The 27,492-nt window shown below is 62.4% G+C and overlaps 2 protein-coding genes across 10 annotated transcripts in view; one reads left to right on the forward strand and one right to left on the reverse strand.

The window, feature by feature from the left end:
- PITPNM2 (phosphatidylinositol transfer protein membrane associated 2) overlaps nucleotides 1-22,877 on the forward strand; it is a 146,061-nt gene extending 123,184 nt beyond the window's left edge. For 3 of the 4 annotated variants that reach the window (XM_082640926.1, XM_082640928.1, XM_082640927.1), the window contains 20 exons: nucleotides 1,313-1,540; nucleotides 3,865-4,173; nucleotides 5,257-5,352; nucleotides 7,214-7,318; nucleotides 7,480-7,550; nucleotides 10,754-11,001; nucleotides 11,433-11,622; nucleotides 11,761-11,880; nucleotides 12,455-12,660; nucleotides 13,187-13,365; nucleotides 14,757-14,927; nucleotides 16,722-16,886; nucleotides 18,567-18,715; nucleotides 19,064-19,180; nucleotides 19,505-19,621; nucleotides 19,743-19,891; nucleotides 19,985-20,134; nucleotides 20,513-20,696; nucleotides 20,775-20,903; nucleotides 21,002-22,877. In XM_082640926.1, coding sequence (XP_082497052.1) covers nucleotides 1,313-1,540; nucleotides 3,865-4,173; nucleotides 5,257-5,352; nucleotides 7,214-7,318; nucleotides 7,480-7,550; nucleotides 10,754-11,001; nucleotides 11,433-11,622; nucleotides 11,761-11,880; nucleotides 12,455-12,660; nucleotides 13,187-13,365; nucleotides 14,757-14,927; nucleotides 16,722-16,886; nucleotides 18,567-18,715; nucleotides 19,064-19,180; nucleotides 19,505-19,621; nucleotides 19,743-19,891; nucleotides 19,985-20,134; nucleotides 20,513-20,696; nucleotides 20,775-20,903; nucleotides 21,002-21,325 — 3,407 coding nt within the window. In that variant the 3' untranslated portion in view covers nucleotides 21,326-22,877. Of the gene's footprint in view, nucleotides 1-1,312; nucleotides 1,541-3,864; nucleotides 4,174-5,256; nucleotides 5,353-7,213; nucleotides 7,319-7,479; nucleotides 7,551-10,753; nucleotides 11,002-11,432; nucleotides 11,623-11,760; nucleotides 11,881-12,454; nucleotides 12,661-13,186; nucleotides 13,366-14,756; nucleotides 14,928-16,721; nucleotides 16,887-16,985; nucleotides 17,150-18,566; nucleotides 18,716-19,063; nucleotides 19,181-19,504; nucleotides 19,622-19,742; nucleotides 19,892-19,984; nucleotides 20,135-20,512; nucleotides 20,697-20,774; nucleotides 20,904-21,001 lie in introns of those variants that run through there. The other variant, XM_082640929.1, reaches the window with a different exon arrangement.
- A 47-nt stretch (nucleotides 22,878-22,924) lies between these two features.
- Nucleotides 22,925-27,143, reverse strand: ARL6IP4 (ARF like GTPase 6 interacting protein 4). Of its 6 annotated transcripts, none has more exons than XM_082640939.1 (6): nucleotides 27,007-27,143; nucleotides 26,411-26,584; nucleotides 25,693-25,980; nucleotides 25,472-25,589; nucleotides 24,981-25,050; nucleotides 24,612-24,902 (listed from the first exon to the last, which is right to left on the reverse strand). In XM_082640939.1, exons 2-6 carry the CDS (start codon nucleotides 26,571-26,573, stop codon nucleotides 24,846-24,848), a joined length of 696 nt encoding a protein of 231 aa, XP_082497065.1. In that variant the 5' UTR covers nucleotides 26,574-26,584; nucleotides 27,007-27,143; the 3' UTR covers nucleotides 24,612-24,845. The 6 variants fall into 6 exon arrangements, with proteins under 6 accessions (XP_082497061.1, XP_082497065.1, XP_082497062.1 ...); XM_082640936.1 differs by having other exon boundaries at nucleotides 26,911-27,143; XM_082640938.1 differs by lacking the exon at nucleotides 27,007-27,143 and adding an exon at nucleotides 26,833-27,000.
- Between the last annotated feature and the right edge of the window lie 349 nt (nucleotides 27,144-27,492).

The raw sequence follows: 27,492 nt of genomic DNA on the forward strand, positions 1-27,492 counted from the left end.
TAGGAGGGGACACATTCTACCCATAACAGGAAGGAAGGCCCAGCATGACGCAGGCCCTCTGGCAGCTCTTGTCGGGCCAGCTGCAGGCTCCCCCCAAAGGCCTCCTGCCATGGTTCCTAAGTCCCAGCCCTCCCCTTAGCGGCCTTTGCCTGCCTGAGCGGGCTGGGCACGTGGTCTGATCCAGGAAGGATGTGCATCCCTTCCCCACATCCTGCTGCCCTCGGGCCGCTTCTGACCAATCACCAGTTTCGGCGGGGCCAACGTCTGCGTCTGTAAACCACAACCCAGACTCGGTGCCAGCAAGCCAGGGAGATGAGACAGCCGGGGCCCGGTCGGGGCAGAGCCCCCCCAAGTGCCGTCGTCCCCACACACCTGAAAGAAGGGCTCTCTGAGCCACAGACCCTATCCTGGGTTCCTACACACCAGCTGGGCACGCAAGCCCGTCTACCACATGCGCACCTCGGGGAGCCAGCCCAGCAGGATGGCTCTGACTTGGGGGAGGAGCCGTGTGACAAGAGGTGGTCCTTCCCAGAGTCACCGCCCCACCCCTCACCCAGGTCCCAGCAGCCCCCAGTGCTGTTTCCCAAGCGCCCAGCCCCATGGCATCTGCTGCGCACTCTCAGGCACATCCCGGACCCTCTCAGGCCCGACGCCTCCCCCTGGGCCCGTCCGACGTGGTTTCCGGACTCTTCCCTGCTGATCTGTCTGGGAGGGGCTTCCCAGCAGGCCAGCCGCCTTAAAGCGCATCTGTAGGGCCCCTTCCCCTCAGGGTGCCGGCCGGGCACAAAGCCTGGCGAGAGCTGGCGGATGTGTCCAGCTGCATCCCCATCACCTCTACCCACGCGGACACCCTGGTGGTTCCCCCCGCCCCCCCCACCCCCTGGTCAAGTGTCACATCCTGGGACGTTCTTGGCCTCGCAGTTCTGCTCCTGTAGCTGAAACACCAGCTTTTCTGGGAAGCTTTACTCTTTCACTCGCCCCCACCGCCTCCCACACCCTCCATCCTCATCCCGCCCGTGCTTCTCCAGCTCATCACCTTATCTATCCGCTTTGGCAAGTGTGCCCAAAACAGGGGGTTTGCTGAAATGATTTGAAGAGGCAACAAGGAAAGCCACAGGCCCTGAGGGCGGGGGAGCTCGGGGTCAGGGTGGACCAGAACAGCATCCTCACCCCCACGTCGGGCCCCGTGGCACATCGAGGCCTGGGGCCCCACGAGGATTTGGGGGTGGCAGGGACATGGAGAGGAGACTGGATGGGGAGGGGTGGGGTGGAGGTTGGGGCAGACGTTGTCACTCACGGGGTCTCCCCGTAGATTTCATCGACATCGTCAAGGACCCCGTGCCCCCCAACGAGTATAAGACGGAAGAGGACCCCAAGCTGTTCCACTCGACCAAGACCCAGCGGGGGCCCCTGTCTGAGAACTGGATTGAGGAGTACAAGCAGCAGGTCTTCCCCATAATGTGCGCCTACAAGCTCTGCAAGGTGGAGTTCCGCTACTGGGGCATGCAGTCCAAGATCGAGAGGTTCATCCACGACACGGGTGAGCGCGCCCGGCCTCTCCGTCTGTGTGCCCCTGTCTGCCCGCCTTCTCTCTCTGCATCTGCCCGGGACTCCACGTTTCTGTCTTATTCTGGACAGGCGACCCCCAAGGCCCACATGCAGCCACCCACCTGGTTTACCTTGACCATATAAACACTTGCCGAGCACCTACAGACGACAGGCAGTGTATGCCTGCCCCAGACACTCGACTGGCTGGTATTTGTAACATGTGATGCCCACCCACCATGGGGGAGCAGCCCCAGGGGACTGCCCCCCTGCTGCTCACAGCACCTCTCGGCACCCCAAGGCCAGACCCCAGGCCCTGCCCCGGCACTGCCGCCCGCTTTGGGCTGGAAGTCTCAGGGGAGAGCGTCTTGGACATCCTCCTGTCCTACACCCACGCCCGCCTGGCCCAGAGCAGGTGCCCAGGAAACGGGACAGCAGATGCCCAGGGGTTCTAGAAGGAGCTAGTGCCGACCCGGGCTCCTCCCTGCCCCCCAGTCAGGGCAGAGGTCAGTGCCCAGGGCCTGGTTTTAGCCCCAAGGCTCATGATCCAGGAGCGGCACCCGGGCAGACACCTGCTCACTCCAAGAGCAAGGGTGACTGTGTAGCCATGAGCAGAGTCACAGCACTGATGGTATACTTCACAGGTGTCACATCAGCTCTCCATGGCCCTGCAGGGTGGCCACTGTCACCCCTTCCAACCCCCATTTGCAGTGGAGGAAGCCCAGGGCCAGCCCTGGGTCTGAACCCAGATCTCCCGTCCCAGCCGTCCTCGTCTGTGCGTCACATCTCATCAGACGGTCTGTCCAGTGGGGGTGCTGGCTGACCCTGAGGGTGGCGTGACTGAGGCCACGGCCCAGGGCTTGGGGGCACCCTCCTAGGAGCAGGGGTGAGAGGGAGTTTCTCCCAGGCAGGCTTTTGAGAATGAAGGGATATAGAAAGGACGACTGGGGAGGCCGAGTGGCCTGAGCGAGGCTGCAAGTGGGAATCGGGAGGTGAGCCCGGAGGAAGGGTCGCCAGAGACCAGCCTGGGAACGAGGAAGGGCTGGACCACCTGGGAAGCCGCTCAGCTTTCTCTAGGAAAGCGGGAGGAAGACTCAGTGATGACCTTTCCGGGTTTGCCCCCCTGGAGAAACTCAAATGAACGTTCCGGAATGTTCAGAGCAGCAGGATTGTAAAAGCAAAAGGGACAAACAATGAAAGTGAGCCAAAGGCCCACTGGCAGGAGAAAGAATAAATAAAATGTGGTATTTCAAACAAATAAATACCATACAGCAACAAACCGGCAACTCACCCAAAAAAGGCAAGTGGCAGAAAAATACTTGCAGCATGACACATACATGTAAATGTCAACAACATGTAGGCCAACCCAACATATTGTATAGAAAAACACAGAAAGAAAAGCAAGTGATAAACACAAAATTCAGGCTGGACCCTTTCAGGGCAGGAGGAAGACACATCTGGGAGGGCGACCGTGGGGTCCGTGTTACTGGTCATGTCTACTCCCTCGATGGGGGGGGGGGCGGGGCGGGGTGGAAATGCTTTATTTCTTCTTAATGTTTTTTAAGCAGCCTATTGAGGCCTGATTTTGCATCTGTTGTAAGAGAAGTTTGAGTTCCGTAAGCTTGAGTGTGTTTGCAGAGTAGTGCACACAGTTCTAGAACATTCCATGCCCCCAGAGTCTTTCACAATCACCCTCACTCTCATCCCCGCCCAAGGCGGCCCCCATCTGCTTCCTGTCCCTGTGGTTCTTCTATTCTTTATACCTTAAAAGTATCTTATTTTCCATCTTATTTTCTACATATGATATATTCCTATATATCATACTTTATTGTATTTTATATCTTATTTTATATCGTATGTGTATATATTCTGTTTAAAAAAGAAAGGACCAACATGCTTTGAACTTGAGGTTGACTTTCCCGTGGGAAATTCGACAAGAGAAGTGTCCTTCACTCTGAGATAGGAAACACTCAGGAAGTCCTTCTCCAGCTCCCCACAAGGCAGGAATTCCCCCGCTCCACCACAAAACTCAGCATGGCTTCTGAGCAGACACAGTACCTTGGGAAGCCCCAGTACCCCAGTTACAGAGCCAGTGTGAGCTTGTGAAGCCATCTGTGAGCCGGACCCCTCATTTACACATGGGGAAACGGGCACGAGGGCAGTGGTTTGCTGGAAGCCACGCAGTGGGTGAGGGGCAGAGCCTGCCCTGCACCGCGGGGCACCTCCCAGCCTAGGAGTCCCCGAGGGGCTCTAACGCGGGCGTGTGTGTGTGTGTGTGTGTGTGTGTGTGTCTCTCTCTCTCTCCCTCCCTCCCCCCAGGCCTGCGGAAGGTGATGGTGAGGGCCCACCGGCAGGCCTGGTGCTGGCAGGATGAGTGGTACGGGCTGAACATGGAAAACATCCGGGAGCTGGAGAAGGAGGCGCAGCTCATGCTGTCCCGCAAGATGGCCCAATTCAACGAGGACGACGAGGGGGCCGTGGAGCTGGCCAAGGACGAGGCCCCCCAGGCCCAGGCCCCCAGGGAGCCCCCCCAGCCCGGCAGCAGCGGTGGGGAGCCCCTGGTGGGCAGGGGTCTGAAGAAGCAGTGGTCCACGTCCTCCAAGTCGTCCCGGTCGTCCAAGCGGGGAGGTGAGCGCACTCTGTCCCCGCGGGTGTCCCTGCCCTCTACTCGTCCACCCCGGCGACTGCCCCTGCCAGGGCAGCCCCATGCCTCTGCCGGGGACTTCGAACTCTGAAGGTGGACCTGCGAGCCACACCTGTGGGACTCAGAACTAGTCACCTCCTTGTAGCCTCCGCCTCCGAGTGAAGCCCAGGGCGTTGCCCCAACCCTGGCAGGTTCCCCCAGACTCACCCACCCAGACTCACCCACACAGCCCGGCTGAGACAGGCAGGCTGGCCACGTGGGATCCCCACTCCCAACCCCTCCTGGGACCCAGCCGGCTGCAGCTCTGAGCCAGGGTTCCAAGGCGGGGTTGGGGGGGGGTCTGGGTGCGCTGCACCCAGCACACCCAGGAGAGGCTTCTGCGCCTGAGGGAGCAGCCAGGCCAAAGGACCCTGAAAGGCTTCAGATACTCAGAAAGGCCTTTCTCTGGAACTCACTTGAAAGTGTGGTGGTTATTGGGGAAAGTCGGGGTATTTTGTATAAAACGCCAGGAGTCCCCCCCGCCTCCCGCAAATCCAGCTTTTCCCACACCAGGCTTGTGCTGTGCTGAAGGGATCCATGGAAACACACGCATCGATACCTTTAATCTCACTTCCCGCCCCTGCCGGGCATCCCTATCTGTCGGCCCCGCCGTGGCAGAGTTGAAGGGGCTCGCTCCTGGAAATTCCCTGGCGGTCCACTGCCCGGGCCCAGGTTCAGCTCCTGGTCGGGGAACTAAGACCCCGCATGCCACGCAGTGGTGCGGCAAAAAAAAAAGGGAGGGGGCCTCGCTCCTGAGCAGATGAGGTCAAGGGCACAGGAGTGGACCCAAGCCTGGGTGACTGCATGTCCTGGCCTCATACCTGATACCCTCCCCCATCCACGTCCTCCCGGGACAGGACTGCATCGTGCCAGGTGGGCTGGGAGATGCGTCCGAGCCACCCCGCCCTCATTTCTCCATTGCATCCCCTTCTGAGCCCTCCTGGCCCAGCATCATGGCACCTGCCTGCCTCCGCCCGCTTAGCCCAGTGCTGCTGGGCGGTCGGTCAGTCTGGGGTTTTGCCTTCCAGCGAGTCCTTCCCGCCACAGCATCTCGGAATGGAGGATGCAGAGTATTGCCCGGGACTCGGACGAGAGCTCGGATGAGGAGTTCTTTGATGCTCACGGTAGGCGGGCACCCTGGAGCCCACGGGCCTTCCCAAGAGGGGAAGGGGAGGGGTCTGAGAGAGCTGCAGGGCATGCAAGTCAAGGTGGGGGTTACCTGTGAAAAGTTCTGGGTGAACAGCAGCACGTGGGGGCAGGGGCAGGATGAGATGAAGTCACCAGGAGTCTGGGGTCTCACACTCACCTTAACCTGGTATCAGAATGTGCACGGACGGGGTCTGGCAGGTGGGGACTGTTCTCTCGAACCCCCGCAAAATGGATTTACAATCAGACGGTGACTTTTTTCCATATGTGAATTTATTCCCGAAGGGAATTCCCTGGCGGTCCAGGGACTAGGACTCGGTGCTTTCACTGCCGTGGCCCGGGTTCAATCCCTGGTCAGGGAACTAAGATCCCGCAAGCCATGCGGCACGGCCAAAATAATAATAATAATTCCCTAAGAAGCTTTACAAAAGCATAACTTCTTCTAATCTTCTAATGTTTGTAATTACTGTCCTTTCATGATTAAATTAACACACATCTAATGTAGAAACCTTAGAAAATACAAACAAGTAGAAAATACATGAAGTGCCCATTTTCCCGCGAATCCCAGAATAAGCACAGCAAGCAAACAGCCGGATAAATCACCCACCTGTGCTGGGAAGATGCACATACCAAACATCCTTGCTTCGTACCTTTGCCTTTCCTCTTGAGGAAGTAAGAGGGGCCGGCAGGCAGGTACAGGGAGACAGGTTTGCAGTTTATAAGGCAGGACACACTCAGAAAGGGACAGGGACTTGCCCACAGGCACACAGCAGGGCAGAGGCAGATGTGGCCCTGGGGTGGGGACCTGGAACAGGAGGCAGGTGGTTCCTGAGCCAACCTCTGCACCTGGGGCGTCCCTGAGGGTAGAGAGGGTGTTTGGGACATCCCATACTCCCACTCCCCTCCAGCCAGGCCAAGAGGCTGAGCCCCTCCTGGCTCTGTGTCCCTGATATGAGGAAAAGACACATCTAATGTAGAAACTTTAGAAAAAGCTGGAAAAGAGAAGAGACAGCAGAGCAGGAGATGCCAGAGTCGCAGTGTCCTGGGGAAACTGTCCCAGTGACCCACAGAGGAGGGACCAGCCATGCCAGAGCACAGACAGCTGCTTCCTACCCAGCAGTCATGGGTGAAAGTTCTCAGAAAAGCAGAAAAAAAAGAGTCATGGATGGAACTGTTCCTAGCAGCACTTCTCACTAAGCTGTTGTTTTGTGGACATTGAAAACAGTCAGGAACATCATGGAGAAACAAGACGTGGTCCATCCATACGATGGAATGTGACTCGAGCATGAAAAGGGATGAGGCACTGACACGTGGTTGAAGCTTAGAAACACCATGGGAAGTAGAAGAAGCCAGACACAAAAGACCACATACTGTATGATTCCATGTATGGGAAATGCCCCGAACAGGCAAATGCAGAAGGACAGCAAGTCCACCGGTGGTTGCCAGGGTCTGGGAGAGGCGGGGGATGAGGCATGACTGCTAATGGGGACAGGTTTCCATCGGGGGAGATGGAGAAGTTCTGGAACCAGATAGAGCTCATGGTTGCACAGCATTGTGAATGGACTGAATGCTACTTGAAAATGGTTAAAATGGTGCATTTTATGTTAAGTGAAAGTTACCACAATTTCTTGAAAAACATCAGGCAGAAGCCCCATGAGTGTGTGGCCATGTATCCATCCTGTTAAGGAAGGGAGAGCATAGAACCAGGTGGGGAGGGCCACACGGGCCAGAGAAGCGTGGGAGCCCCCAGAGCGGCCACTCTTAGGCCTCCCAGCACCCCCCCTCCCCCGACTCCCTGCCCTTGATCGGGGTGCTGAAGCCCCTCTCTCTCCTCCCCAGAGGACCTGTCCGATTCAGAGGAAATGTTCCCCAAGGACATCACCAAGTGGAGCTCCAACGACCTCATGGACAAAATCGAAAGCCCTGAGCCCGAGGACACACAGGGTAACCAGCTGGGGGGCTGCAGGGGACAGCCTCCTAAGGAGGAGCACCCAAGCACCCAGGAGGGTTGGGGGGACACCTCGGGCCCTGCTTGTCACGGTCCCAGCCTCTGTCCGCTGGGCCTGCCCCTTTGCTCACACCCACCCACCGCTTCTGTGTTGCAGACGGTCTGTACCGCCAGAGCGCCCCCGAGTTCAGGGTGGCCTCCAGTGTGGAGCAGCTGAATATCATCGAGGTGGGTGCCGAGGTGGAGAGGGCCAGGGCTGCGGCAGTGGGGGGCAGGGCGTAAAGGACCCGCGGGGGAGACCATGGAGGCAGAACCTGGCTCCTACGGCATCAGGTCCACACTGGCCTGGGCGCCACTGGAGGGAGACCTGGGGCCCACCCCCTCTGATGCCCCTGAGAACCGGTAGGGACTGCAGACAGCTCCCCGGAGGAAGGCCTTGACCCCGCTCCACCCTTGGAAAGCAAAATGAGAAACTTGTAAATTCCAGATCAAAACTAAGATCTTCACCTTGTGCTCAGCTTGTCTGAAGTCCCTGAAGGAAAAAAGATAGACGGGGAGGAAGCGAAAGTCACGTAGGCAGAAGTGATGTGGCGGCTGTGGCCGCCCCGCCGGGGGTGGGAAGAGCTCTGAGCGTCCAGCAAAGCTGTCTTGGTACAGCGCTTGTGTCCACTTCGGGGGTCCTTTGCACGGAGCTCACGCCCCTTCTCCTCCTCCAGCTGTGGGCGGTCAGAGCTGTTTGCACTGGGGCAGGAGCCGGGGCAGAGTGGGGCTATCACACGCTGCGGTCACCTCACTGCTCTGGCCTCTAGCTGCCCAAGGTGGAGACGGCATCTCTGGGGACTCAGGACCCGTGGGGAGTTTGGACCGGGGAGGGGGTGCATCCGCACCACCCTCCTCCTCTTGGGGTTCTCTTTGAGGTCTGAGGTCGAAGCGGGCTTTTCTAGCAGGGTAACTGGGATGAGGGGAGTCGATTCCCAATTGCCGGTTAATGGCGATAAAGCAAACGGAGCCCCCCTTTGCCTTCGGCGCACACAGCTCTGACGGCCCCCCAGGATGGGCAGAAGGGGCCTCGGGCTCTGGATCTTCCTGGAGATGTGCGTTTGGACCCAGCACTGGTTCTGGGACACCGCCATCCAGAGTCAGATCCCTTTGCTGGCAACGGTCCCCAAACCAGGGCCTCTTCTCCCAGCCTCAAGGAAGGAGGACGGCTTTACCTAGTCACTGCTAGGGACCCCTGGCTCTCCAGAGCTGGCTCCCAGGCCCCGCCTCCCAATGGCTCTGTTCCCACTGGGGTTCGAGTCTCAGGCAGGGTGTGCCCCTGTAGAAAGCAGTTTGAATGGGAGGAAAGCTGTGTCTCGGACCGGCCTCCTGGGTCCCTGAAGAGTCCCCAGCCTCCAGCGCTGGGTCCCAGCATCCAGGCTCAGGCAGGATTCTCTCAGCCCCGCACCGCCCAGCCCTGACCGTCCCAGGTGACTAGGGGCCCTGTCTGGGTGACAGGGAGGGTGCTGTAAGACGTGCCTTCCATGAGCCTCTCGCCTGGCTGTGTTGATCAGTCTTTGGGACCATCCGGTGCTTCTGTCCTGGGCTGTGGTCTGGGCAGCCAGTGACCACACCCTGCCTTGGGCCATGAGTTCATTCCTGCCCAGGCCCTGTGGCCCACGACCGGCCGATGACCAGCCCCCTCTTGGGGACTGAGGCAGCCCAGCCTTGCCTCCACCCCAGGCCTGGTACCACCCACCAGCCTTCGTCCTGCCCACAGCCCTCTGCTGCTCAGAGGCTCCCAGCCCAGCCCGACCCGTTGCCGGTGGCCTGGCCAGTCCCCGGGTTCAGTGCCCACACCGCTCAGCCCGCTCTTGGGCTCTGTAGTGACACTTGGGTCCTGCTGCTGCCCCACCTCCTGCCACCCGGTGGCCCAGTTCAGGGCCAACTGACCCCCCATGGACCCTCCAGATGGCTTCAGCCCCTTGTTCTGCTCCTGAGTTCCTTAGGGACAGGCCCCTCTCTTCAGCTCCCTTCCCCGCCCCCTCAGCCCCTGACATAATATGGGCAAGGCAAGTACTCAGCAAGTACCTCCCACACCAGAAGTCAGGGATGGGGAGAGGCCCCTGGGGATGGGGCTACAGCCTAGGGTAGCAGAAGAGCACTGAGCTGGTGGCAGGAGCTCTGGGTTCCGGTCCAGCTTGGTACTGACACGCTGTGTGATATTAGACAAGTCCCTTGTGCTCTCTGGGCCACCTCGTCTCTAGATAGAACAGTTCCATTCCCATGGTGGATGTGTGCAAGTCTCACTTGGACTTCTGACCAGCAAGAAGTGGGGGCATGACTCCTCGCAGATGAGGGGGGTCCAGATAGACACACCTGCGTGGCCCTCCCCACTCTAAGATGCTGGGGTTCTGCCCTCTGCTCTTGAGGACCTTGGTCTTAGAGTCTGGGAATGGCAGGGCCTGGGGGCCATGGGCCTGGGGCAGCGGGGGAGGGCCCATGTAGATGGAGGGAGAGCTCAGAGGTGCTGGCTGAGCGGCCAAGCTGAATCCGAATCCCTGACCCCCACCGCCCCTCTTTTTCTTTTTTTTTTTCTTTAATTGCTTGCCTCAGAATTTTTTTGTTTTGGTTTGTTTTTTGTTTTTTGGCTGCATTGGGTCTTCGGTGCGGTGCACAGGTTTCTCTCTAGTTGTGGCGCGGGCTTAGTTGCCCCGCAGCATGTGGGATCTTAGTTCCCCAACCAGGGATCGAGCCTGCATCCCCTGCATTGGAAGGAGGATTCTCAACCACTGGACCGCCAGGGAAGTCCCCCCCAGCCCCTCTTAAGAGAGCCTGTGAGGGCTTCCCTGGTGGCGCAGTGGTTAAGAATCCACCTGCCAATGCAGGGGACACGGGTTCGAGCCCTGGTCGGGGAAGATCCCACATGCCGTGGAGCAACGAAGCGTGCGTGCGTAGCCCCCGCTTGCGGCAACCAGAGAAAAGCCTGCACACGGCACCGAAGACCCAGCGCAGCCAAAAATAAATAAATAAAATAAGATAAATTTATTAAAAAAAGAGAGAGAGCCTGTGACAGACCGACGTCTGGACGCAGACACACGGAGGGCAGGCAGGCCCCAAAGGCCCGCACGGGGCTGCGCCTCTGCCTGCCCCCCAAGGCTGGAAGCCCAGAAGCCCCTGCCTGGGCCCGCAGATGGGAGGTGGAGTCATGCTTCGGAAGGAAGAGACCCTCCCTCCGTGTCCTCTGTGCCCCGGTGAGGCCGGCAGGGAGCAGGGCTGAACACAGAGGGGCGGGGAAGGAGCAGCTGGGCCTCCCTGGAACAGAGGAACTGAGACGGGGTCTCAGAGGGAGTGACTGGGCCGCCACACGCGTCCCCCCAGCAGGACAGAAGCTTCGGCCAGGAGCCGAGTCCCCAGGGAGTTCACCCCCCCCACCCCCACCCCCCGCACAGGACGAGGTCAGCCCGCCGCTGGCCGTGCCGCCCTCCCAGATCCACGTGCTGCTGCTGCTGCTGCACGGAGGCACCATCCTGGACACGGGCGCCGGGGACCCCGGCTCCAAGCAGGGCGACACCAACACCATCGCCACCGTGTTCGACACTGTCATGCGCGTGCACTACCCCAGCGCCCTGGGCCACCTGGCCATCCGCCTGGTGCCCTGCCCGCCCGTCTGCTCCGCTGCCTTCGCCCTCGTCTCCGAGTGAGTGCCCAGGCTCGCTGGCCCCTGCCCCTCCCCGGCCCTGAGGGTCAGGAGAACCCCCCCACCCAGCCTCAGTACTGGGACCACAGTGCCGACATCCAAACCCGCCATCTAGCCTATTCTGCCAGGAGGCGGCAAAACCTACGCAGATGGCTGAGCCTAGAGTCCTGGAGGGGCGGGGGCCCAGAGCTGAGCCTCAGTTTCTACATCTGTAATGTGGGGATGCTGACCTGCCTCTGACATACTGGCCTTACTCCCCGGCCCTGTTCCCCATGCCTGGCCTGGAAGCATCCCCACGAGGTTTGCCAAGTCAGGGCTGAGGCTCTCAGGGTGTCAGGCAGCTCCTGCTCTGATGCTCAGGTCAGAGAAGAGGGGCCCACGGGGCTGAGCTGAGGCCACCTGCTCTCTCCTGACCGGTCTCCCGCCCCCAGCCTCAGCCCCTACAGCCACGACGAAGGCTGTCTGTCCAGCAGCCAGGACCACATCCCCTTGGCCGCCCTGCCCCTGCTGGCAACCTCTTCGCCCCACTACCAGGAGGCCGTTGCCACGGTGATTCAGCGGGCCAACCTCGCCTACGGGGACTTCATCAAGTCCCAGGAGGGCGTGACCTTCAATGGGCAGGTGAGTTGTGGGGTGGGGGAAGGGAAGACAGAAACCCTGCAGGGTGGGCTGGCCTGGTCCTCCAGGCCAGGGCTCTCCCCAGCCGGCCCTCCAGCAAGCAGGGTGGGCTCTCAGGCCCCTGAGCCTCTCCCCCTCCAGGTCTGCCTGATCGGGGACTGCGTCGGGGGCATCCTGGCGTTCGATGCCTTATGCTGCAGCAACCAGACGGTGTCTGAGAGTCAGAGCAGCAGCCGCCGGGGCAGTGTGGCCAGTGTGCAGGTACTAGCTTCCCCCAGCCCCCGGAGCAGGGGACCTCCAGGTTGAGGACTGTCACCCTCTGGCTCCAAACATCCCAGAGGCCTGCAGAAAAAGGGAAGGGCAGAGGTTGCTAATGCAGGTGCCCAAAGGCAGGGGGTGGACGCGTGGGACAGGTGAACAGCTGCGCCGCGGCTCAACCTAGGAGCACGGCAGCTTCAGCGGGCGGTGAAGCAGGGTCTGCACCCTGGGGAGCAGGCTCTGGTCCTGGGGGGTGGATCCTCTGAGCTTCCCAGTAGGAGAGAGGACCCAAGGTCTCTCTGCTGCAGAGTAGCAAATGGCCTGGCAGGCCGGGCGAGGCAGCGGGATCAGTGGGAGATCAGCAAGGCCCACATGGGCAGGCCAGGCCCGGAGTGAAGGCTGGGAGGGACCGTGGGGCACAGAGGGACAGGGCTTTTCCCTCCCTGGCTTGGGTGAGAGGCTGCTGAGCAGTGGCCAGTGGGCCTGGAGTCAGGAGGGCAGACACGGCTTCCAGGACACTGAAGAGGGGGCCAGGCCGGTGGCCACTGGGCAGTGAGCCTGCATGGGGCCGTTCCAGGACACTGACCTGCTGTCCCCGGGCACGACGGTCAATGCGGCACATGGCGGCAACCTGGAGAGCAGCCGGCACCTGAGCCGCAGCAACATCGACATCCCCCGAAGCAACGGCGCTGAGGACCCCAAACAGCAGCTGCCCCGCAAGAGGAGTGACTCGTCCACCTATGAGCTGGACACCATCCAGCAGCACCAGGCCTTCCTGTCCAGGTGGGTAGTGAGGCCCACCGCCAGGTGAGGACAGGGACTCTAAGACAGAGGGACGGCTCAGAAGTGAGGACATGGATTAGATCGTGCCGATGGCCAACATGAGGGTGCTGGAGGTCCCCCGGGCCTTGTCCTGGGATTCCCAGACTGGGCCACGGCTCTTCAGCCAGGAGAAGGTGCTTGTTGGGTACGGCTGTGGTCTTGTACATGCCTTGGGTCCTCTTGAGTCGGAACAGATTGACCAGGGCTGGAAGTGTGGGGATGGCAGAATCAGGCAGCAGAACTGACCAGGGGCGGCGTGATCCCGGTCAGGGCTGTCCCAAAGGCAGGGGGCTCCCTAGAGAGGTTGGGACCTGCTGTCACCGGAGGTGTCCCAGCAGGTGCTGGACAGCTGCACTCACAGGACCACACAGGGGCCAAGCCTCGTTTGGGCCTGATGACCCCTGAGGAGCCTCTTTCAGGAGGCTAAGGACAGGCCAGCCCCGAGAAGGGCCGTGGTGTGACCTGAGTCGTCCCCCCGCATCTGCAGCCTCCACGCCAGCGTGCTGAGGAATGAGCCCAGCTCCCGCCGCTCAAGCAGCTCCACCATGCTGGACGGCGCAGGGGTCGTGGGCAAGTTCGACTTTGAGATCGCTGACCTCTTCCTCTTCGGGTGCCCGCTGGGGCTGGTCCTGGCCTTGAGGAAGACCGTCATCCCCTCCCTGGATGGTGAGAGTCCCTGCAGGCGAGGAGTGAGGCGGGCTGGGGGGGCGGGGGGCAGGCATGAGCTGGGCAGAGGGTCTCAGTGGACCCCTGTCATGAGGCCATGGCCACATCCCAGACCCCTTCCTCCTCTTTTCTGCACCCCCCACCAAGGGCCCATTGCTCTCCTTTGCTCCAGCTTCAGCAGCTCAGTCCCTGGCCCCATTTCCCAGCATGCTGTTTCATTTAATCTCCAAGGCACCTCTGGGAGCTGAGGTCCAGAGATGGAAGGGGCTGCCCCAGGATCAGATGGGGCCAGACCCAGTCTCCCAGGCCCAAGGTCTTCCCATAAGGAAGAGATGTGAAGCCAGGCACCCCCAAAGTCTCCTCGATCGGGTGGCCTCCCAGCCCCAGAGGGACCACAGCCACGGTGCTCCAGGTTCCTCCTCATGGCTACACACACAGGGAGACGGAACCTGTGGGCTAAGCAGCCGTCAGAGCAGCAGTCCCTGCCCAGTGACCCCGGGATCAACGAGTGCGGTCCAGGGAGACCTGCCATCCTACAGGAGCTGTGCAGGGGCCCCAGTGGGAAACTGAGGCTCAGAGAGGCAGGCGTAGACACTTGCCCAAGAGCAAGTAAACAGTGGCTTCGGGATGAGTGCTCAGACTCAGAGACACTGACGTTAGGGCAACGTCATCTGTAATGGTGAAAGACCAGAACCAACCTAAACGGGATGCGAGCTGGTTAAATCAATTGCGGCACAGCCATACAATGGAATACCCCGCCGCAGTTAAAAAGAATGGGGCGGAACTAGAGTGCTGATACGAAAGACTACCATTTATTGTGTTAAATGAGAAAAAAGCATAGATTATGTTCAAAAAGCATAGATTATGTTCCTATTTGTATGTATTTTTTAAAGTGAGATATATGTTACTGATAGTTTATAATGTCGTTTATAATGACATTCACGTGACCTTCCCATCAACTATGAGATGTTCGAAAGCACAGCCCCATCGCACAGCCTAGAGACATTTCTAATAGCGGAGGATGGCTCCACCCGGCTTGGGCCGCGCGTGCTCGTGAGGCTCCCAAAAGTTGCAGGTGGGGCGCCAGCCCCGGGTCTCTGGGGAGAAAGGGAACCCTCCGTTATATGTCTTTTATCATATATATTTCTGTACTTAAAAAGAAATTTTTAACTACCGTCATTATAACTTTTTCAATTAAAACAAATTTGGTTAATAAAGGGACAGCGGCCCAAACAGAATCCCAAAGTTGATAGAGACACACTTTCGGGTTTCTCTGTATCCCCAACCCCGTGCCGTCGCGCTGCGCCCAATCCCAGCCTGCTCTAGGCCCCGCCTCCTGAGGGCGGGGCTAGCTCCAGGCTCTGCGACGCGCCCCGCCCTCCGCCCCCCAGTGTTCCAGCTGCGGCCCGCCTGCCAGCAAGTCTACAACCTCTTCCACCCCGCCGACCCGTCGGCCTCGCGCCTGGAGCCGCTGCTGGAGCGGCGATTCCACGCCCTGCCGCCTCTCAGCATCCCCCGCTACCAGCGCTACCCGCTGGGGGACGGCTGCTCGACGCTGCTGGGTGAGAGCCCCATGGGCCCCCGGCCCTGGGGGAGGGTGGGACTTGTCCCCTCTCCTTGGGTCCCCCAGGCCGGGGCTGGCCCTGCCGTGCGGGGAGCGGCAGCCTGCACTGAACACCTTGGAAGCGGGACACCTGGTGTAGGTGCGGGTGCATTAGCCCCACCCACCCCAGGGAGGTAGGAGGAAGACAGCCTCACAGGCCAGGACCTCCCCCACTCCCCCTCCCCCCCACACACACACAGAGCTAGGGACCTCGCTCCCCGCCCCACCGCCCCGTCAAGGCAGAGCTGAGGACCTGAGGGCCCCTGGCTGAGTCCCGGGCATTGTCCTGCCCTGTGAAGGGACCCCCATGGCAGGCAGCTCCGGAGCCTCCAGGTCACCTAGCCTGAAGCTGGGGTGCAGGAGCATGAGAGAGGGCTGCCCGTGGCCCACTCTCGCCCCCCGGGAACGGCCCGTCCCACCTGCCCCAGTGTCCTAGTCCTGTCATGTCCTGGCTCTTGAGCAGCGCGTGTCTGTGTCACGTGCACACAAGTGTCTGTTCTTGGGTCCCCTCTTCTCTCCCCCTATGCCTCCAGTCCAGACCGTGCAGAGAAACGCCCAGCTGGTCCTGGAGGGCGGCCCCCTGGTCCCCCTCCCTCACAGGGATGGCTTCCTGGAGACCAGTATCCCCGTTCCCGCACTCACCTGGCAAGACGGGCCCCACCCCAGCCCGAGCTCTGCTAGTGTGTGTAACCCCCTTGCTCGTGGTGGCGTCTGCTTCACCGGCTGACCGCTGGTCCTCAGGGACCCCCGTGCCCTCCTTGGCCACCCGGAATTTGTGGAACTGTGGTGGCAAGGAGCAGAGACCGGGCAGGACAGGCCCCGGGAGCAGACCTGGTGCCCCCTCTCTGGACACTGGGCTGAGCAGGGAGGGGACCCCAAGCAGAGGAGGCGCAGGAGCCCAGAGAGGGGAGCAGCTGTCTCAGGGTCACCCAGCACAGGGGTCAGTCTGAGGGTCCTCTCCTCCGTCTGTGAGGCTAGCAGCAGGAGCTGGGGTGAGGCCTCGAGCCCGCTGGGACCCACCTAACCCCCAGGAGAAGAGTTCGGTCCTGGCGAGGGGTTGGATTCTCAGGGCCCCACTCCCTCTCCCTGAGGAGGTCCAGGCATCTCCTGCACCCCGTCTAGATGTGGGTCCTGTAGCCGAGCCCCGTTCTCAGGCTGGACCCAGGTGAGCCTGGCTCAAGCCCTCAGCACCTGCCTGTGTCCCCAGATGCCCATTCGGGGCTGGCTCGACGTGACCCATGTGTGAGGGATGTGCCGGGGTGTTGCCTCATTCTCAGTCCTCAGTGCTGGGCAGCCCTGGGAAGCTGCCCCAGGCCCCTGTTGTTAGCGCCCCCAAACCCAGCTGCCGCGGGCTGTGGGTCAGGCCAAGCCGGGCCGAGCCCCAGAGGCCAAGAAGGCTCAACTGGAAGGGTGGCCGGCATGGGGCATGAGCCCGGCCGCCTGGCCTCCCTGCCCACTGTGTCTGTATTGGTCCATCTGTCCACCCCAGCCCCAGCGCTGCCTTCTCTCTGCCTCAGCTCTGGGCCCTGAGCAGGCAGGCCCTGGCACGCTTGGGCCCACCCTCTCTGCCAGCTGTGCTCAGATGCCCCTGCTCCTCTGCAGCTGGACGTGTCGGCCTTGCCTGGCACAGTGGCCGCTCCAGCCGCCCCAGCCCCGGCACATGCTGGACGCCCCCCACCACTGCTCGGGGGCTGGAGGGCCGGGCTGGGCGAGGCCTCCTTACCCGTGGCCTCTGGTCCCTGTCCGCCTGCAGCAGACGCACTCCAGGCCCACAACGCGGTCTTCCAAGAGCACGCGGCCCCCTCCTCGCCCGGCACAGCCCCCACCGCCCGAGGTTTCCGCCGGGCCAGCGAGATCAGCATCGCCAGCCAGGTGTCGGGCATGGCTGAGAGCTACACGGCGTCCAGCATTGCCCAGAGTGAGTGCAGCAGTGCCGGGCCTGCCCTCCCCGTCACAGCAAGGGGGCTGTGCCCTGTCGCAGCCAGTCTCAGTGGCGGCCACTGTGCCCGTCCCCCAGAGGACAGTTTGCAGCGTCTGGAGGCAACTGGGGTGGGCGCCACTGGCATCCGGTGGGTGGAGACCAGGTGTGCTGCTCAACACCGTACGGTGCCCAGGACGGCCCCGCAGCGAAGAGTGATCCAGCCCCCGTGTCCATAGAGGAGTCTGGAAGGAAGGAACATTGAAAGGGGTGGCCCTGGGGCAGGGCGTGGGGGGGCAGGTGCAGGTGGTGGGAGATGGGTGGTGCTGTCAGCTGGCGGGGGGGGTCTGGGAGGAAGGGTCCTAGCCCCAGGGGGGCAGGTGCTCCTAGAAGGAGAAAGCTGGGGGGCCCATTTCTGGAGAAGCTGCAGCGGTGGCCGAGGGGAGCCAGGGAGGCGAGGTCTCCTGTGCCAGCCCCTCCTGCCGCCCCAGGGGGCAGGGTCACCCACGGCCTCCTTCGCTCCTGCCCATCTCAGAAGCTTCTCAGCAGCTGGAAGCGGAGCCCGTGTCACCCCCGCCCCCACTCCCCCGGGGCCAGCGGCCCCCTGCCACGTGACTGGCTCCCAGGCTGCCTGTCAGAGCAGAGCTCTGGGGCTAAGGCCGGCGTGGGTGTCCTCCTGGCCCGCGGGGGCAGTGGTGGCCCCAGCAGGGCTGAGCCTGTGCGCTGCTCAGCCCCAGCCCCAGCGTCAGGTGCCTGTCCCTGCTTGCCCTCCCCTGCTACCGCCCACCGCCCCGGGCCAGCAGGCGAGCCCCAGCCTGCGGAGGGCCCCCGCCTCCCCGACTTGGACATCAGAGAAGGTCCCGGCCGTCACGGGCCCTCCGTGCACACACATCCGCCTCCTCTAACAGGGGTCACGCTCTGTTTCCAGGCACGCCTCACCCCCGGGCCCCGCTGAGGCCTAGCGGGGAGCTGGCAGCTTGGTCTGGGAGCACCCAGACTTCCAGGCAGGAAGCAGGAGCAGCGGGGGGCAGGAGGGGGCAGCTAGATGGAGGCCGGGTGAGGACTGGGGGTTGCCCGTCAGGCAGGCTGCAGGCGGAGAGCAGGGCCACCCCGAGCCTAACCAGGTGCACCTCCTGCGTGCAGCCACCGGGGAGGCTTTTGCAAACCTGGGGCGGTCCCCCAGCCCGGAGAGGGAGCCGGCTTCACACACAGGCTCCATAGACTGGAGGCCCTCACTTCACACCCTGCCTGCCAGGTGCTGAGGACAGCGGGCCTTGCCTTGGGGCCCAGGAATCGTGACTCCATCTCTGCAAAGCCTTTCACAGCCCTGAGGCCTGCGGGGGCAGACAGGGGGTCCAGGAGAAGCCTGGAGAGGGCAGTGATAAGGCCCAAGGCAGGGGGTCGACAGGACCAGGGACAGGGAGTCCTGCCTCGGGACTGGGCTTGTCCCCTCGCCCTGTAACTCCACATCCTCCCGGCTGAGCCGCAGTCTCCCACCTCCCCCTCCTCGGGCGCCCTGGCTGCTTGCTGCTCCCCTGTCGCCAAGTCTGGGAGAAGGAGACTTGCTTTGGTTGCAGCCCTTGTCTCTGGTCAGGGGGTCTTGCCTTTGGGCTGAGCCCGGCCTGAGGGGCCAGGTGAGCCCCTGGGGCCCAGCCCAGTCACAGCCCCTCCTCTTGGCAGTTGCGGCGAAGTGGTGGGGTCAGAAGCGGATCGACTACGCCCTGTACTGCCCCGACGCCCTGACGGCCTTCCCCACCGTGGCCCTGCCCCACCTCTTCCACGCCAGCTACTGGGAGTCCACGGATGTGGTCTCCTTCCTGCTGAGACAGGTACCCAGGGTCCCCCTGCCGGGCACACCTGCACCTCTCAGGAGGCCCGACTGACACCGCTGCTGAGGTGGCCCCATTTCATAGATGAGGACGGTGGGGAGCCCCACTTTCTGGCCCCAGCAGACGCCACAGCCAGCAGGATGGAGGAAGCCGTGGGGATGTTGAGATGGGGTGAATGAATGTGCACATTCACGGGCCAGAGAGCAGACTGCAGTGGGGTTAAATAGTGCCCCCCGCCAAAGCCTCCCATGGGTAGCGTGGCCCCTAGGGCCGCTGGCCTCTCCCCTCTAGAACAGGAAGCCCCAGGCTTGAGCCTGCCCCATGGCCTCCCTCTGTGTCCCCTCCCAGGTCATGAGGCACGACAACTCCAGCATCTTGGAACTGGACGGCAAGGAGGTCTCGGTGTTCACCCCGTCAAAGCCGAGAGAGAAGTGGCAGCGCAAGAGGACCCACGTGAAGCTGCGGGTGAGGGGTCCTCTGAGGGCCTAGGCCCCACAGCTGTCGTCCTATTGAATCCTTGCGAGAAGACCCCATTTTACAGATGAGGAAACTGAGTCACAGAGAAGTGTGCTGTCTTACTTAATCCTCACAGTTTGGGGCTGGAGCTGTTACCCCATTTACAGACGGGGACCAGCGCCAAGGCCACGAAGCTCAGTGGCTGAGCTGGGTCACCGGGCTTTGCACCCGTACTCACACCCCAGGCCCGTGGGAAGCTTGAGCTGAGCCCAGGAGGCCCCAGCCGCCCCTCCATCCCCAGCCCTGACCCAGCTTTGCTCCTCCTCCCCCCAGAACGTGACGGCCAATCACCGGATCAATGACGCGGTTGCCAACGAGGATGGCCCGCAGGTCCTGACAGGCCGGTTCATGTATGGGCCCCTGGACATGGTCACCCTGACCGGGGAGAAGGTGAAGACACAGGGAGCCCACGGGGGCCCCCCCACCTCGCCTCCCTCTGGCTGGGGGGTGGGAAGTGGGGGTGGGGAGGCCAAGGGCGCGGCCCAGCCGTGACCAGCCGTCCCGGCTCCAGGTGGATGTGCACATCATGATGCAGCCGCCCTCGGGTGAGTGGCTGTACCTGGACACGCTGGTGACCAACAGCAGCGGGCGCGTCTCCTACACCATCCCCGAGACCCACCGCCTGGGCGTCGGTGTCTACCCCGTCAAGATGGTGGTCAGGTATGAGCTCCAAGGAGTGAGCCGGCCGGGTCAGCCTCATCTGGGGCGGGAGGAAGGAGCCCTGGTGGGTTCTGATGAGCTGCCCCCTCCCAGGGGAGACCACACGTTTGCCGACAGCTACATCACCGTGCTGCCCAAGGGCACGGAGTTCGTGGTCTTCAGCATCGACGGCTCCTTCGCCGCCAGCGTGTCCATCATGGGCAGCGACCCCAAAGTGCGGGCCGGGGCCGTGGACGTGGTGCGGTGAGCGCTCCGAGCAGCAGCGGGTGGGCTCGGAGGCAGGCAGCTCCACAGCCAGGCGGCCGAGGGCCCTGGGTGCCCGCGCGGGGACATGGGGCAGGGACCCCGCAGCCGGGTCACACTTCCCAGCTGTAACCTCTTGCTGTTGATGCCTCAGGTCCCTTACCTGGGGGGCGGGGCTGCTTCTAACAAGACCAGTTACACCTGCTGCAGGGGGCGGGGGGGGGCCGTGAGCACCGCGCTGTTGTCAGTCTGGCTGCTGCTGCTGTCGGCGCCTGACCCGGGAGGCGCTCTTGAGTGGCCCCCCTGGGGACTGGCTGGGCGGCCCAGGAGGGAGGACAGTGCGTCCGTGGGACACCCAGGCCTGCCCCTCGCCCCCAGGCACTGGCAGGACCTGGGCTACCTCATCATCTATGTGACGGGCCGGCCTGACATGCAGAAGCAGCGGGTGGTGGCCTGGCTGGCCCAGCACAACTTCCCTCACGGCGTGGTGTCCTTCTGTGACGGCCTGGTGCACGACCCGCTGAGGCACAAGGCCAACTTCCTGAAGCTGCTCATCTCTGAGGTGGGTCCCGGCTAGAAGGGAGTGGGGTGGGGACGGGCGGCAGGGCCGAGCCCGCGCCCACGCCCGTCTTGCCCACAGCTGCACCTGCGCGTGCACGCGGCCTACGGCTCCACCAAGGACGTGGCGGTCTACAGCTCCATCAGCCTGTCCCCCATGCAGATCTACATCGTGGGCCGGCCCGCCAAGAAGCTGCAGCGGCAGTGCCAGGTGAGCGGACGCGTCGTGGCGGCCGCGCGGGTGGGCGGGCAGCCCCGGGAGCCCCGCCCCTGACAGCCAGGCTCCGCGTTGCCCTCCCGCCCCCGCAGTTCATCACCGACGGCTACGCGGCCCACCTGGCCCAGCTCAAGTACAACCACCGGGCGCGGCCGGCCCGCAACGCGGCCACCCGCATGGCGCTGCGCAAGGGCAGCTTCGGCCTGCCCGGCCAGGGCGACTTCCTGCGCTCCCGGAACCACCTGCTCCGCACCATCTCGGCCCAGCCCAGCGGGCCCGGCCACCGGCACGAGCGGACGCAGAGCCAGGCGGACAGTGAGCAGCGGGGACAACGTAGCATGAGCGTGGCGGCCGGCTGCTGGGGCCGCGCCATGGCCGGCCGGCCCGAGCCGGGGGCAGCTGCGGGCCCCAAGTAGGGCTCCGGGAGCGAGGCGCTGTGGTCTCCATGGTGCTAGGCCGGGGCGGCCCGCCCTGCCAGGAGGCCTGGCCTGGGCACGGACAGTCGGCTGGGGCCCAGCTTGTCCCAGGGCCCGGCGGAGGATACGGGGCCGTGCCCCACACAGCCCTTCCAGCCGGGCCTCACGTGTTAGGGTCTGTGGGGTTCCAGCGTCTCGTGGAAGCTGGCAGGAGGACCAGCCCGAGGATGACGGAGGGACCAGGACCCCCCAGCGTGGACTGGCCGGGAAGGCACGCCCGGACGCTTGCCCTGCGTTGACCGCCCAGCATCCTGAGGCCAGGCCTGGGCACCTCCCATCCACTAGCTCGCCCCGACCCCCAAGTCCCCTCGCACTTGGTAGCAGCTCCAACGGGGGACAGCCTGCTTCTTGTTCACTCGAGTTACTCAACGGCTCGACCTCACTGGTTTTGCACTGAAGTTTGAGGCTGGAGACCCATCACCATCTCCTATGGCTACAGGTCCGTTGACGTGCGTGAAAATTCAGCGTTTGCTGATCCAGGACCCATCGCCACACAGAGGCTCCGGGGCAGAGAATCCTTGTACAAGTAGGAGAGAAAGGCCATATGGTATTTTCCACAGCTCCACCTGGCCCATGGCAGCCCCGGACTCTCAACCCCTTCTGGCTGCCCCACCAGGAGCCCCGCCCAGCAGAGGGCCTGGCATCATCTCAGCCCCAGGCACAGCCCAGGCCGCCAGGCCGGTGCAGCCGAGGTGGTGGCTCCTGAGAAGCCTCGCCTCGGGCTGCGGGGCCGGGACCGGCGGGGCCGGGACCGGCCGGGCCTACTTCTTCCGCTCCTCGCTGGCCGTCAGCCAAGGCCCCGCGCCTCGGCACCCCCTTCCACGTTTCTACACCTTTCTACTTCTCGAGTCTGATTTCTATGAGGTTTTTTTAAATGAGCAATCCTTGGCTGCTTCCTTTTCTTAACTCTTTCAGTACCAAACGCAGCCCCTCCACATGAAAACGCCCAGCACTGTGACGGAGTCCAGCCCGGTTCTGGGTCCCAGGGCCCTGTCCCCTGCCCAGGCAGCGGGGCGTGGGCTCCCTGCCTCGCCTGACCCCTGTTAATTCCACTGAATTTCTACTCTGGGGTGAGTGGGGCACCCCACTTAGGTTTTTTTTTAACGCCAATTCCGTTTCGATGCCGAATCTAAGAAGCCACAACTCGCTTAGTTAGCTTCAGGGCAGGCAGCCACGGCTTCATTTCCCACCTGGTAAGGACCGCGCTGTCCTGCACGCTGGGTCTGAGCGTCAGCCCTCCCTCCCCGGAACCGACCGCAATCTCAGCCGTGGCCTCAGCCCCGGCAGCCCCTCTGCTGCTCCTCCAGCTTCTCTGAGACCGGGGAGCCTGCCGGGCCTCAGCCAGCTGTCCAGCGACCAGGCTCCTTCTGCGCGAAGCTGCTACCAACCTGGATACGGCCTCAGGGCCTCGTGGGCTGGGACAGGGAGGCGCGCAGACGGATGTTAACATTTTCCCGTGTGTAGATATGTACAGCCAAAGGGTCGTGTAAATGTTCTGCAAAAGTGGGTCTGTACAGAGTGAAAGCTATTTATTTTGTGAAGAGAAAAATGTCTGGAGGGACGGGACCTTCAGGGTTTATTCATATTTAAGATGTAGCTTTTTGTTGTTTCAGGCGTTATGTATAAAGCGGCGATTATTTTATGGACCAAGTTTTAATGTAACTGTTGCAGTGAAAGTGCAATATCTAACCCCTTGCTCCCAGCGGGATAGCTTGGCCCGACAATCACAGCCCCAACGAGGGGCCCCATGGCCAGTGCCGCCTCCTGTCGGTCCCGCCTCACCCCATCTCGCCTGTCGCCTGGTGAGCAGCCATCCGGAGGAGCACCTGGAAGAGTCTCAGCCCGTCTGCAATAAAGGCCGGGAGGCCGCCTGGCCCCGGGAGGCCGGGTGGGCAGTGGGCTCGGCCTCTCCCAGCGGGCAGCTCCCCCACGGCTCCGAGCTCCCCGCCTGCCTGCCCAGCCGCCAGCCATGCCAAGGACAACAGCAATAGTCCCCGGGCCTCTCCCAGCGGCCCTCAGCCATAGATGGTGAGGTGGGCAGCCCAGCCTCCCTGGTGACGTCTCTCTTCTCTATCCAGGTCTGCTTCCTGGCCTCCCTGAAGATTCCTTTCGGCACATTATCCTCTTAAGGAAGCACCAGTTTTTCAGAAACTAAGAGAGGGAGGACAGAGTCCTTTAAAAATACCAAAAATGTTTACAGCATTGGGTGCTGAGCTGCAGGGCTCAGGCCCGACCAGTCGTAACCAAAGGGTGAAGCAGGCCTTGCTGCCTGCCACCCCACCCCAGGCCTGTTAGAGTAGAAGCCTTAGTCCCACTCCCACCCCCAAGCCCCCAGGACTGAGCCTCAGCCCGCCCCCCCAGATCCCCCCACCTGCCTTCTCTTTGATTTCTAAAGAGGGATTCAGCAGAGACCCCACGCCCCCTTCCTAGCTCAGCCTGAGCCGCCTGCCCGCCCACCCGCCACGTCGCAGTCTTCACGTCTCGGCCCCCTGTCTGTCTGTCTGGACCGAATGTGAGTGGTGCCCTGACTTGCCCCCGCCCGCCCTTGCTGTCCCTGCTCCATCAGGCCTGAGTGTGCTCTGTGTACTGTGTCGTCGTCTGTTACACCAATTAAAGAAGCAGGAAGGCTTCCTTCTGGGTCTCAGTACTGCGCCGGCAACCAGAGCCCTGGGGGGGATGGGGCCGGGATGGGGGCCCAGCCTGTCCTGTGAGGGGAGAGGCTGTCCTTCCCAGTACACGGTGTCAGCTACGCTCACGGTAACAGCAGTGTACTCACGGGGGTCTTACCTATGCTGGGCCCCTCCTGGCCCCTCCCAGCCCTTTCCCAGGCATGAACTCAGTCGGTCCTCATAGCAACCCAGTCAGGGAGGTGGGTACTGTCAGCCTCTGCTTCCCAGAGGACACAGCCAGTAAGCTGGGCCAGGATTCCTCCCGGGCCGCCAGGATCCTCAACTGCAGTCGTCTGTGGCATAAGCAGCGAGGGCAGCAGCCTCCCTCCAAGCCTGAGGGAATCCAGTTTAAGAGCCAAGGGTCTGGGGTTCAGCTGGAGGTGGAGCCCTGGGTCTGGTCCAGGCAGGACCTCATCTGAGGGTGAGGAGGGCAAAGGTGGCTGACGTGGCCTGTCCTTTCCCCCAAAGCTCCTGGAGCCCTTATTTTTGCCCTGGCAGTAGGGCTGCACTCTTCTCCCCTCCCCACCTCAGCACAAAACGCAACAGCACAGAAGAAGTCTCCAACCAGGGTACGTTTAATATCTGGGAAGCTGCACTCTTCCAGGAGTTAGGGGAGCCAATTAGGCCAGTGACCCTGACCTCCACCCCCTGCATCTGACAGGAGGCTGGGCCAGAGGCCGGTCTGCAGGAGAGAGACAAGCAGCATCCATCGGGCTCCCTGCTGCCCACCCTGAGGCCAGCCTTCAGGCTGTGCCACCAACACTGTGTGCAGGCCTTGGCCAGTGGGGCCCTCAGGGCAGCAGCCCTGCTCGCATCTGGAAGGCCAGACCGTCCCCTCGGGTGGCTTGCTGGGGAAGAAAGCACACAGGAGGGGACACATGAGAAGCAGAGCTGGGGGTGGGCCTGGGAGAGGGGGCGACACCCACCTTGTTGATCTCTCTGTGTCGTTCCTTGGTTACGATTTCCTCTAAGACCTCACCGTCTCCCTTAATGAGCCTAAAGGGGGAGGGGGAAGAGGCTGAGCCTCTAACTTAGAGGCCAGAGCAACAGAACCAGAAGCATCCAGCAGAGGGGGGCCAGGCCTCAGGCCCCCACCATCTCGAGTAGGCGGAGCCTGGCCGCTCCCACCCCTCCCTCCCACCCTTGGGACAGGGATGAGGGCGGCCCGGTGGGCTCTGCCATCGGACCAGCCAACAGCGGCTCTTGGAAGACCCCCGCCCAAGGCCCTTCCAGCCCCTGCAGTCGCCTGCTCTGCGGGATGGGCAGCAATGGCCTGAGAAGTCCCACCAACGAGTGACTCCTTTTTCTCCCTCATCCTCGGTCCTTTTAGAGCAGCAGAAGCAACCACCACCTCTCCTCCTGAGTGCCGGTCTGGGACCAGGGCACCCAGATGCAGCTGTGGGGCCCGGCTTCCCACCTGGTGCGTCCTGTCTCCGGGTCCACCACCTTGCGGATGACGCTCTGCCGGGCATCCCACTCCTCCTTGGTCATGGGCTTCATGGCCTGGATGCGGGACTTCTGCTCGTCCGTCAGGACTGGAAGGTAAGATGGCAGGGAGGTGGCGGGGGGGCCGCGGCTCAGGAATGGGGGCCTCAGGGAGGGGACCCTCCCCGCCTTGCACACCGGGCAGCACTGTACCTGGGCCATCCTCTTCCTCCTCGGCTGCTCTGTGCCACTGGTCCAGCGAGGGTCCAGGCAGAGCCTCGGTCTGCTGCACCTTGGCCTTATCCTTGTCTCTCTTCTTCAGCTTCTTCTTCCTTTTCTTCTTTTTCTTCCTCTTCTTGTCCTTGTGCTTTCCCCGCTTCTTCCGGCCATCGCTGGAGGAAGAGCAGCTGGAAGAACTGGAAGAAGAGGAGGAGGGGCTGGATCGTGGTCTCCTCCGGGCCTTGTGTTTGCTTCTCTCTGTGACGCAGGGAGAAGGTGAGGCTGGAAGGCCAGGAGGCGAAGAAGTAAACCTTCGTCCCCTCGCTCTGGCCTGTAAGCAGGCTTAGGCTGACTACAGAGGGGTGAGACCCTCCTGGCAGGGCCTTCTAGAGGAGGGCTCTGCACCCTGTGGAGAGGCACTTTCTGGGCTGCGCAGTCACTGCCCAGGAGCGGGGCGGCCAGCCTCCATATCTCAAACCCAGCTGCACCAAAAATATGACTTAGTGCTCCCTTCACTCCGTACTCAATGGGCTGGCCCAGCCCCTGGATTCTGAGCGTCTTTCAATCCAGATATGCAGGATCGACACTCTGTGTCCCTCTGAATAGCGCTCACCGCGATTTCCCCACAGCCAGTCCGGAGAAGCCCGCCCAGCTGCCTGCAACTTCCTCCATGAAGTTCCCTCACCCCTTTCCCATTCCCTCTGGTTCTCACCCTCCGCCCCGGAGGAGGTGGTGCTGGCCTTGCGGCTTTGGGATCTAGAAGCCGAGCCGCTTCTCGGGGCGTCCTTACTGCTCTTCTTCCTTTTCTTTTCCGACCCTCGCCCCCGGGACCGGCTGCGACTCCTGGAGCGCTTGCGAGAGCCGACGTGAGCCATAGCGCCGCGGGCTGGAGACGGGGGGACGCGCTTAAACTAGGGATTGATCACAGGGCCGACCCACAGACTGGGTTCCGAGGGCGGCTCTACTCGGGGCCTGGTCACCACCCGGGGCAGGGATATTGAGGGGGTCCGTGCAACCGCACGATCCTCACCCACCCCCACCCCTGGGTACCCCGGGTTCTCCGCGGACTCGCGGATCCTCCGCTGCGGCCCCTTTAAGGGCCCGCCCCCGCCCGGACGCTCCACGCCTGCGCACGCGGCTCAGGCGCCTCTAGAAACGGCCACGATCCTCAGGTGCCAGGTGCGTTCCTCATTCCTTCCCGCGCGCTCGTACCCTCCACCCCGCGCCCTCCGCGGCCTCGCCGCCTGAAAGAAAGTCCCCCGGCTGCTCCGCTCTCTCCTCAACCACCCATCCGGCCGGACCACCAACCCCGCACCACGCCTTCGCGTGAGGAAGCGGCGGCTGGGCGACTTCCGGCCCGGGACTGTGCTCTGGGAGGCCGTCCGACCGCGAAGCAAGGCGCTGCTGCCTTTAGTTCTGAAGCCCCAGGTTCCGTTTTGGGGACAGCCCAAGAAACTGAGTCTGACGCACTGACCTCCCGGAGAGGCGAGCTGGGGCTCCAGGCGGAGCTCCCAGACGAGAGACCTGCTTTCCAGCCTGGCGCCAGTCCCGGAGCCCGCGGGTCCTTTGCCGCAGCTATGCCCTCTCCCATCACTGTCCTTTCGCCGCGCCCGCAGCATCCCTAGTCTCCGTGATGCCCCAGGGAAAAAGGCGACTGCGCGCCGCTTTCCTCTCTGGATTGTCTGCGAACGTGTCCACTGCAACGGGCCGTAAGCTCCAGAGCCTTGGTCTTTACACCGTCTCCACCCAGCAATACAGAGGTCGCAAACTCAAATGTCCATAAGGACCAGAGAG

This window comes from Mesoplodon mirus (genome assembly GCF_964341445.2).
Source record: "Mesoplodon mirus genome assembly, chromosome: 13".
Classification (NCBI taxonomy): domain Eukaryota; kingdom Metazoa; phylum Chordata; class Mammalia; order Artiodactyla; family Ziphiidae; genus Mesoplodon; species Mesoplodon mirus.

Coding starts and splice junctions, on each gene's coding strand:
- ARL6IP4 (XM_082640939.1), bottom strand. CDS start 26,573: ATGGCTCACGTCGGCTCTCGCAAGCGCTCCAGGAGTCGCAGCCGGTCC. Junction 25,981..26,410: donor CACCTCCTCCGGGGCGGAGG/GTGAGAACCAGA, acceptor CTGGCCTTCCAG/CCTCACCTTCTCCCTGCGTC. Junction 25,590..25,692: donor GGAGGAAGAGGATGGCCCAG/GTACAGTGCTGC, acceptor CTTACCTTCCAG/TCCTGACGGACGAGCAGAAG.